This window comes from Amphiprion ocellaris, chromosome 12 (assembly GCF_022539595.1).
Source record: "Amphiprion ocellaris isolate individual 3 ecotype Okinawa chromosome 12, ASM2253959v1, whole genome shotgun sequence".
Classification (NCBI taxonomy): domain Eukaryota; kingdom Metazoa; phylum Chordata; class Actinopteri; family Pomacentridae; genus Amphiprion; species Amphiprion ocellaris.
The window spans coordinates 22,944,917-22,956,185 of NC_072777.1; the positions used below are offsets into that span (position 1 = coordinate 22,944,917).

The window sequence follows — 11,269 nt, forward strand, 5'->3', positions numbered from 1 at the left end:
AGAGTAAGTTTACAACAACACAACATGTGAGCAGAAAAATCACAAAGTCTGTCTTTAGTTCAGCTGAAAATATTAGTTTTTGTCTTTTTTATTGACCAAACTTTTCCAGAAGTAGATGAAGAATAATTAAAGCTCTCATGTATAAGTCCAACTTATTTTGGATCCTTGTGGAGGGTTTAATCTTAGAGTTTGTAAAGCTGTTGAGTTTTTGGAGTCACATGGATTGTTTTGACATTTAATAACCGAGTCCTGAAATAAAATTACAGTTGTGGATTTCTGTCATTTACTCTGGACTAAACAAATAACAGTAGCATAAATCTCAAACATCATTATGAGGAGTCTGGATTGAGGTTTCTCACTTGATAATGATCAAAACATGAAATTTAGGTTGGTTTAAAGGAATATTCCACCTTAAATCTTTGAATGTTGACCTAAAAGGTTGGTTTCAGGAAGTATTCCACCTACAAAGTCTTCACACATCCACTTTAAAGGAACATTCCACCAAAAATCCTTGGACATGCACCTAAAATGTTGGTTTAACCGAGTATTCCATCCAAAATCCTCAGAGACCTGAGGGGCTGGTTAAAAGGAATATTCCACCTAAAACCGCAAATATAGACCCAAAAGGGTGGTTTAGAAAAAAATCCTTCAATGTACACCAAAAACGTTGGTATGGAGCAATATTCCACCTGAAATGTAGACCTGAGAAGTTGGTTTGGAAGAATATACCATCCTAAACATCCTTAAATGTAGACTAAAAGATGGTTTGGAAGAAAATTCCACCTAAAATTCACTACTGTAGACCTTGGAGATTGGTCTGATGGTATATTCCACCCAACATCCTTGAACATAAACTTAAAAAATTCGTTCAAAGAAATATTCCACCTAAAATCCTTCAATGTAGACCAAAAAAATCTTGGTGTAAAGGAGTATTCCACCTTAAATGTAGACCTAAAGGATGGTTTGGAGTAATATTCTACTCTAAAATCTTCCAATGTAGACCTAAAAGGTTTATCTGATGGTATATTCTACCCAGCATCCTGGAACATTTACCTAAAAGGTTGGTTTAATGGTATATTCCCAGAAGAACCCTTGAACATTGGGCTTAATGGTATATTCCACCCAAAATACTTGTACATATACCAAGAAGTCAGCGTAAAGGAAATGTAGACCTAAAAGGATTGTTTAAAGGAATATTTAAACAATTATTTTCATTATTTAATAATCTGTTATCAGTCAGACCCCTGGCAAAGTTATTTTTATCAGTTTTTTAGTGGAAGTCACAAATAAAGGAGCTCTTGGTTTTTCCCGGCGTTACTGAGTCCAAAGCTGCTGTTTCAACACAGAACGTTCACATGCATCCACAAACCTCTCAGCACTCAAACACCCACAGACAGGAGGCCGGCTGGACCGAGGCTCGGCGGCGTCCTCAGACCCACGAGTCGGGGAGTCGGTGAACTTGTTGGTCTGGTTTGAAGGCCTCCGTGTGGTCCAGTAGAAGTCCACGTAGTCGGTGTTGGCTTTGAACCGCAGCGACTGGCCTCCATCAGGTGGACCAGCTCGTCCTCGTAGGGCTCCTCCTGTAGCCTTGAAGGGACCACAGGAACATTCAGTAGCTGTTGGAGTTCTTCCTGTCAGGCTCGTGGTAGAACGGCTCTGAAGAATCTTGTACTTGTCTTATCTGGAACAATCTAACAGCCTAAACTGTTAACAGCAGTGTAAAGAAGCAAACACACAGGCATAGATTAGGACTCAAACTAGATTTATTTTAGAAAACAAATCAGCTTAGAGGCATTTGTTCACACATGTGGCTGAATAGGAGGCCGTCCAATCAGGTTAGAGGTCTTCACTCTGTAGGTTGTTTGTTCGATGAGACTCTTGGATCTCCATCAGCTGACGTGGATGTTTGATGGTCTTCCTCTCTAGTGCCAGATGATTCATCCATGAATTCAGCAGCTACAGACTGAAATGAAGCTCATGCTGCCGTTATTGAATTCCTGTTCCAGATCAAATGTTCAGAGCTCACCTTGAATGCAGCCGTCTGCTGTCTGATAGTTTTTCTCATTGTAGTCTTCAATAAAGTCTTTTTCCTCATGTCAGGATGTGGTGAGACTCTTTCTCAGTCTCTGCAGACGTCCCTCATTGTGCATCTCCAGAGAAGAAACAGAAAAACTGGTCACTGCTTCAGCATCACAAACGCTCTCCAGCATTGAGAGTGTTTTAGGAATTCATTCATTGTGTTGTGAACTTTGAAGGAGCAGAAACTTTACAGCTGCCAAAGATATGAGCTCCAATTCTGGATGTTTTAGGAAATGAAGTTCATCAAATGAACACTTGATTATTGCTGATAACGCTCATTAAATTACTGAAGAAATCCAACATAAAAACCTGTAAACTCTCAGGCAGCTTTTGTTAAAGTTTGTTTATAATTCTATCATCATGTTCTGGAACCAGGACTCTGCAGAAGTTCCTTCAATCAGATCCTTGTGTGTTTCTATTTAAGGCCTCAGGTTTGAACGTACAGCAGAGGATTAGAAAGGAGTGATTTTAATATTTAAATCAGTCCAGTAAATGTTTGGCGTGAAAATTATTAAAATTTTGATTTAGATTTGTGTCAAATGATATTGTAGAGTCTAACTTAAATATATCCAAATGAGTTCAGTGTATTTACATTTTATAGAATATTTGATTTCTTAATCTCAATACTGAAGGGTCTGACCCTAAATATTATAATAATGATGTCAATTTAAATAATATTTTAGTGCAGAGTCATAAACTTTAATCAGCTAAACTTGCATAATAAATATCACTGTACAATCTTAACCTGAACATTCATATTATTGAGGTAAATTTACATAAATCATGATATTCTAAAGTCTTAACTGGAATATTTCTAACACTAATCTTTTTGTATTGTGCTGATAAACAACAATAACCCGACTCTCAGATAATATTTGTTGTCTGTGATTGTGAGACTAAATTCCTCCACATTCTGGAACTGGACTGAATTTCCCAAAATGGAAACATGGACAGAATTTAACACTCTTGTATCCATGGCAACGCTAACGTTTCTGCTTCTTACCAAAGTTCACAACACAAGTAAAGATTTTAATGTAAAACTTCAGGGATGACTGCTAACCATAAGTATTCTGATCAATACTTCATGATCAATATCAGGACAGATGTTACAACTCCAGCTGTTGCATTAGACTGCAGTTATTCACAGAGAAATTAAAACATCACATTCCTCATAAAAACTAGATGGGACTTTTATTAAATAAAGTGTTGGTGAATAAACAGTGTAAAAAGTGCAAAGCAGCTCCATTAAATCAGGAGATGTGAGACTTCCACAGCATGGATCACCATCTGCTGTGTTGATTCATAGCTGAATGTCAGAATGAACTGAGCTAGAAAAGCTGCTTTGAGCTGCAACATTACGGTCTGACAATCCAACACCATCACAGTTTTCATCTGGTTGTTTTGCTCCAACATGCTGTGAAGTTCAGTTTTTACCTGAATCAATACAGAGATTCTATTTCCAACCAAGACTGGAATAAAAATTAGAATGTTATGAGGTTATTAATGCAACTAAATCCTTTCAGATGGAAGGATTTACTTTTAAGTTCTAATTCAAGTTTCAGTTGGAGCACATTGCATTCACAAAGAAAAACAGCGATACCTTCATAGCAACATTTAATAAACCTAAAGCTTCCCTGTTGGCTCATTGGTGGAGTTTGTTACTGAGCATCTGAACCTTAAATCCAGTGAGACGACCATCTTCAGTCGAGGCCAGTCAGAGAACTTCAAGACCTTCCATCAGCTGGACCAGATGTGGCATCATCTCCCTCTGAACATCTGGATGACAGGAGAAAAGACAGAAATCAAACACAGATCACAGAAATACAATTTATTCACTTTCATCATTTTATAAAAGTAGCATGAACTTTATTAAAACTTGACAACATCAGTAATGAAAGTAAATGTTTTTATCTCATGTTGAAGCTAAATTTAAAGTCAATTTTAATGACAGTTTATCCTGAAAGGAGTGAAAATGGAGCTTTTCTTTCCTTTTTAGAATATTCCCTCAAAATATTCTGTTTATTATTGGCTTTAGAGGCATTTTTCTTTACTTATTTTTTAGATACCTCAGACTGATACACTTTGCTGGTTTGCAGATAATTTCATGTACAATGACAATAAAGATCTTCTATTATAACATATTTTGCTAAAACAAGAACTGCAAACCTTCGCAACCATCTGTCAGGCTGCAAAATTCCAACTGCGACCAAGAATTATCTGATGTACTTATTATTATAATCTTTACTGAACCAGCCCTGGAATTAATAAAAATCTGTATATGGATATGATTTTCTCTGATGGGACCACTATGGAAGCCGTAGTAATAATTAACTATCCTTTGAAGGGAAAGATTAGGTCTTCTTCAGGTGGATAAAAAAAATGCTCTCCCTTAAAAAAAAAAAAAAATGCATACCATAAAGTAAATCTGTTCTGCACTGCACACATACTACACTTTTGTATAACTCTGGATGTCAGAGTAAAGGCAGACAGATCCACTGATCAGCCACAACATTCTGACCACTGACAGCTGAAGAGAACAACATCCATCATCTTGTTCTGATGTAACGTTCTGCTGGGAAACCTTGACGTTCATGTGGATGTTTGACATGTACCACCACCTAAACACTGCAGGACAAACAACCCCCTAGTCTCCATGGCAACAGCAGTCCTTGATGCCAGCTGCCACCCTCAGCAGGACAAATTAAAACTGCTCAGGAGTGGTCCGAGGAACACGACAGAGCTAAGCTGTTCACCTGGGTTCCACACTCCCCACATCCAGATCTGATGGAGCATCTGTGGGATGGTCCAGGATCAGCCTGGTCTAGGTAGGAGCCACCCTGCAACCCACAGGATCCACAGAATCCACAGGACACCCCAGAGGTTCTGATGAACCACTGGGTCAGAGGAGTTTTAGCAGCATAAAGGGACCAACACAGTATTAGTCAGGTGGTCAGAATGTTATACTGTTATATTGTCATGCTGATTATATGATCAGTAAATGTTACCATCAATTATAACGTCCACATTGATCAGGAAAAATAAAACAACTATCAGTTTATTCAGAAACTGTGGGGTTAAACCTAAAAACACAGACCTCGACAGCAGTTTGTTTCAAAGCAGAACACCAGCTGGTTTTCACTAAAGAAGCTTTCAGAGCAACAATTAAATGACAGTTTTGTTCTCATTAAGTTCACAGAGTCAGCCAAAATAATGTACACACACATCAGGAAAAGAATTTTTTTTATTGATATTTCATTTGTATAAGTACTTCTATACATATAGATTCCTCTTTCTACGTTTGATCAAATCACGATAACTCTGTGTCCTGTTGTACGATGTTTTCCCAACAGATGGCGCTACCCTCATGAATGGAGCATCAACAAGTGACGTCTACAACAGAACAGAAATGTCTGGAAGCCAGTGGCCACCACTTTGAGCACCTCTTGTAATTGTAGAGGCCAAAGATAACTTTTATTAATCTCGTGATGTCTGAATAAATTTGGTATTGAAATATTTAAGCAAGTTTTTCTTTTCCTGATGTGTGTAAACATTATTTTGGCTGACTCTGTATAATGGGTTTCTGACAGGTCACCAGGCAACATCTTTTTATAATAATGACAAACATACCTGCATTCTACAGGAGTGATTTTCCTCATGTGCAGGTAAAGATGTGTGAGGAGCTTAGAGATGACAGGAGCAGGAGTCATCCTCACTAATTCAGCTTCCACCTAGAAACAGAAAGACCACAAACAAACACACTGATATACTCTCAAACGTTCAACCTCACAGCCTCAAAATATCTGTTTAGGAAGTGTTGTGTTTCTAAATTCTGCTGAAAGCATTGACAGACATTCTCTTACAAGGTTGTGTAAAAAGCAGCCTGTCCTCTGAGCTACTGAGAAATCTTCCTGAACAAAGTTTCTATGTGTAAATCAGCTCAACTAAAACTAAAACCTCAGTCAGAGCTAACAGGTATCGCAAATTATAAAGAACTTTCTTTGTTAACTCAGACTTTCTGCTTCAACCTCACATAAAAAGGGGAGTTTAACTCGTCAGGTGACTGAAAATGAATGGCTTGTGCAGTTCTAGATCCAAAAGTAGGATGTTTCAACTCATGTTTTACTACAAATACATGCAATAATAAATAAATACAATGGCTGGTTGTTAGTTTATTCACTATTAATGTCATTTTATATACTGGATTGAACTTGAGCAGTGGAAGAGAGAAGGAATTTAATGAAATTATGGAGATTCAGAGAGATAATGTTGCGCAATGTTAAGTTAAGCGCGGTTTAATTCAAACCAGCTGAATGTTAAACTTCAGTGCAGCTGAACAGGTTTCAGTTAACCTTAAAGTAAAATAACTTTTTTAAAGGCTAAAATACACAGCAGAGAAATACAGGTTGAGAATGTCATTCTCATAATGACGGACCGCTGCGGCAGCAACTAACACAGGTGTTCAGCGGTAAGTTAGCCACCTGTGTTAATTAGCCCGCTAGCTAACGCGTCCGGACCAACTGCTCAAACACGACAAAACACAACTCTTCACAAGTCGCTGACTTAACGTACAACAAAACAACGCTACTGGTTAGAAGTATTTATCTTCTTACCGTGTTTTACTCCAAAAACAAGACCAACAGCAGCCAGAGATGCTACCAGACGTGCCGACCATAGATATACATGGACTAGATACGCTAGCGTGCTGTCTTCTATAGTATCTATGATCTGACCAATCACTGCTCTCTGGCTCCGCCCTCTGAGAATCTTGTTGTCGTTTGGCTCCACACTTCCTGATGACCACTTCCGGTCTCAGAAAATGAAAAAACGGACCTTTTTTCGGTTCTCTCTCTTACTGATTTTACTTTCTTGTTATTCTAAATACAAAACGGAAATCAAAGAATTTTTAAAAAATCGTATATCCCTTTTTGATCATGAAAAGGAAAAACGCCTTGTATTTAAATTTTAATTTTTGTATTTTAAAACGAAAATCAAAAAACCACTCGTTTTTTGTTTTTCAATACCCGTTTCAGAACGGAAAATCCAATTACCAGATCCGCACACGGACCGGGTATATGATGCCTCATTTGCTCATTTGGTGTGAGAAATCAGCTGGAAAAGTTTCCCACTGATCTCTGTTGGTTAAATGTGATCTTGTTCACTTGCAGTATCACCTCTTGAACACTAGAGGCGGCTATTGTTCTCTATCATTTTTAACGCGTCAGCTGAATCAGAGAGGCTGACATACATGACGAGGTCTCACTCTGCTTTGCCTGCTGAAGCACAAATCCTCCTGTTAGACGTGAGTCCCAAAAGCATTTTGGCTTGTCATAGCAGGAAAAACACAGCTGATAACATTAAAAAAAAAACAAAAAAAAACATTGCATTTAGGTGAAGATGTTGTGCGTTGGGACTCATTGTCATGGCTGGCTGGGATATTCACTGAAACTAATGGAAGTTGATGAAATAAATGATAACGGACAACATCCAGAATTTATATGAGTGTCCTGAAAGAAGAATACAAACCAAAATAAATAAGAACATTATTCTTCAACATATTATTGGCTAGCTTGCTGGAACCACAATATGATACAATAAGCCTTTGTTAATTCTACAGTTGGTAAAATTGCATTGCTACAGGGGAAACTGGAAAAACTGCAATTTAAGAAATATCAGCTGAAAAAATTAAAACAAAAAATACACAATTTTTCAGATTGCCCAAATTCTTCTGGACATGGAAATGACAATATTGCACATATCAGATATACTGCACAGATTCTGTCATGAGTAGAAATATTAATATTGCACAGATATTATCCATATTGCACATATTTGTCCATAATTAAAAAAATACTGATGTTGCACAGAAGCTAAGTAAAGATACACACGTGGACAAAACTGTTGGTACCCCTCGGTTAATGAATGCTTTGCTGCATCTGGTACAGGGTGTCTTGAATCTGTGCAGGTACAATGAAATCTCATGACTATCAAGTTATTTTAGAGAGAAGTGTGCTGCCCAGTGTCAGAAAGCTTGGTCTCAGTCACAGGTCATGGGTCTTGCAACAGGATAATGACACAAAACACACAGCTAAAAACAGCCAAGAATGGCTAAGAGGAAAACATTGGACTATTCTGAAGTGGCCTTCTATGAGCCCTGATCTAAATCCTATTGAACATCTGTGGAAGGAGCTGAAACACGGCGTCTGGAGAAGGAACCCTTCAAAACTGAGACAACTGGAGCAGTCTGCTCATGAGGAGTGGACCAGAATACCTGCTGAGAGGTGCAGAAGTCTCATTGACAGTTACACAAATGGTTTGATTGCAGTGATTGCCTCAAAATGTTGTGCAACAAAATATTAAGTTAAGGGTACCATCATTTTTGTCCAGACCTGTTTCATGAGTTTATTTTTTAAAATAATTCTGTTAAACCACAGTTCAAAAGCAATGTCTGATTTTCATTGGTTAATTTTCATAGAATTTTTATTTCTTATTACTTTTGTCAGATTTAAATTATTTCTGTGACCATTGTGGGTTTTTCTTTCATTAACCGAGGGGTACCAACAATTTACTCCACGTGTGTCGCTTCTCTCAACTCGTAATAGAAATTATTACACTAATTAAAACTTGCTATTTGTAGCTATTTTGCTTCTTCTCCTAGCACACACACACACACACACACGCATATATATATATGTATATATATATATATATGTATATATGTATATATATATATATATATATATACATATATACATATATATATATATATATATTATATATATATATATATATATATATATATATATATGAGAGAGAGAGAGAGAGAGAGAGAGTTTAAGTGATTGAATAAGTAGATCTATGTGGACTAAATAGTAGCAGGCACTGAAATTGAATCAATAAAATCAACAGAAAGGGAACAAAACTGCTAAATGTCACTCAGCGGTGCACATTAGTGATGTTGTATTGCATTAAAATGTGCATCAAAGTGTTGACACAAACTGTCAGAAACACTTGAAAGCGTGTGAAAATAATTCCAAAATACAGATTTTCAGAAAAAGTCTGTTTCCTATTTTTCAGTGAAGATTACCTTGTGTACAAACAGTAAGTCAACTGGCAATAATTGACAAATGAATCAGGTTAAATGTGACAAGTTGCCTGATTTTCCTGTTACAATGTGAGTAACATTTAAGGATGACATCTTGGACTTTTAATGAACATTTTCTGGCATTTTGTAGATTAAACGGTTTCTTGAATAATGGAGAAAATAATAGACAGGTAAATCAACAATGAAAATGACTGTTAATTGCAGTCATAATTTAATAGTAGTACACATTTATATTATTGTTTACATTATTAATCAGATATTTAAAGTAATCCTATCCAGTTTTGTATTGTACTAGTCATTGCAAATCATTTCTCTTGTAATTTTACAACAGGTGAAATACCCACTATGGGCTTAGGTGGTTCGATCAAAGGAAATTATCTTAAAATATGCAATTTAAATATGATTAACCCTAGTTCCGCATCTCTCAGAAATCGGGTTACTTTTTTCCAGTCGGAGTGATCCTCCTTGACTGGAGACGATCTGTGCGGCCTACAGTAGCCATACGTTACTGTTGACATATGGAGGCTCGGCGGCTACAGCGGCGCTACTCTGCTGTCATTCTCTGAGCTATCTGGCCGGTTTAAACATGACCGACTCCATTTAAACCGTTTAAACCGGGAGGAACCTTCACACCAGGGGCCTCAGCAGGGGAGGAGGTCGGTGAAATAGCTGACTGTAGCGCTTTTCCTCGGCTGTTGACGGAGCAGTGACAGCGCGCCATCAGCTGCAGCCTTGACGGACCATAGACTTTATATACAGTCTATGAGACGAACCCGCAGGTATGTCGACATCCGCGACCCGAGACACGGCGGTGAAGAAGAAGCACGTCCGCTTCGCCTCCGTGGAGGACGACGACGACGACAACGACAACGACGAGCAGGAGGAGGACACCCTGTTTGACAAGAGAAAGGACGCGGGCAGGGGGCTGAAGAGCGCCCTGAAGGCGGTCAAGAGGACGCAGAAGCCGGGATGCGACGAGCGGGTGGAGGTGGTCGGCGGAGGAAGGGGCGGAGGTGGAGCGTGCGGCCGCTGGATGGTCACCCTGGCGCTGTGCGGCTCCTTCCTGGGCTTGGTAGGTATCCGGAGCCACGGAGGGGGACGTGCCGAACCGCTATCCAGCGAAATGTTGCATGAAAATGTCGCTGTGTAGCTTCCGCAGGCCTCCTCTTTGTTAAACTGAATTTATTTATCACTTAATATCAGTCAAGACAACCAAAAAGCTCGCTAACGGCCGTTAGGTTAGCTAACATCTGCTGGTGAATAGTTAGCTAGCTAACTGACGTCATCTTAATGTTATCTTAGCATTAGCATAACAAAAACATGTTCATAAGGAAATAAAGCGGGTTTATATTCCAGGATTTCTGCAGGGCATTAAAAAGCATTACGTTGATTTTGCGAAAATTAAGGCCTTAAATGGCATTAAAAATCATTAAATTTGATTCTCAGTGGCATTAAAAATTCTTTCTGCAGTTTTCAAGAAAACATTTGACAATAATATTATAATAATATGTAATTATAGACTGCGATTCGTCAGATATGTGCATCTGCATAAACATGCCGAACCATTGCGATACTTGGTTGGGTACAATTGCCAAAAACTGCATGTTTTTAACCCTTGATTAATCTGTTGATTGTTTTCTCAATTTAACTAAAAGCTGTTTGGTAGATAAAATGTTAGAAAACTGTTAGAAAAATGTCGGTGCTTCCCAAAGCAGTGAAGAAAGCCTAAAATATTCACATCTAAGAAGGTGAAGGAATCCGATAAGTTGTTCTCATCAAAAAATTATAAAACTGAATAACCGATTATCAGTAAAACTGGTGTTTAATTGCTCCTCCAAGGAAAGCAGCGGAGTTATGTGACGATCGACGTACGTTTGTATGTGAATCTGTCTGTCCGTCTGCAACATTACTAAAAAATGGACAAACAGATTTGGATGAAATTTTCAGTGAAGGTCAGAAATGACACAAGGACCACCTTGTTAGATTTTGGCAGCGATGCAGCTTATAGTCTGGAGCCGTGGATTTGTTAAGGATTTTCCATTGCGAGATATAGCGCCCGGCACAGTGTCACCGTAACCATGACAACAA

At 38.2% G+C, this 11,269-nt stretch overlaps 1 protein-coding gene and 1 long non-coding RNA gene across 3 annotated transcripts in view; one reads left to right on the forward strand and one right to left on the reverse strand.

Moving 5' to 3' along the window:
* Positions 1–1,745: 1,745 nt before the first annotated feature.
* Positions 1,746–8,679, reverse strand: LOC129350121 (uncharacterized). 2 transcript variants are annotated; one of them, XR_008603374.1, is made up of 3 exons: positions 6,690–8,679; positions 5,707–5,807; positions 1,746–3,855 (listed from the first exon to the last, which is right to left on the reverse strand). It is a non-coding gene; the product is annotated as an uncharacterized LOC129350121 (long non-coding RNA). The 2 variants fall into 2 exon arrangements; XR_008603373.1 differs by lacking the exons at positions 5,707–5,807; positions 6,690–8,679 and adding an exon at positions 4,833–5,696.
* Positions 8,680–9,676: 997 nt separating this feature from the next.
* Positions 9,677–11,269, forward strand: part of mfsd4b (major facilitator superfamily domain containing 4B) — a 16,192-nt gene continuing 14,599 nt past the window's right edge. The window contains exon 1 of the mRNA XM_055015670.1: positions 9,677–10,199. Within this exon, the coding sequence (XP_054871645.1) occupies positions 9,963–10,199 (237 nt within the window). The 5' untranslated portion in view covers positions 9,677–9,962. The remainder of the gene's footprint in view (positions 10,200–11,269) is intronic.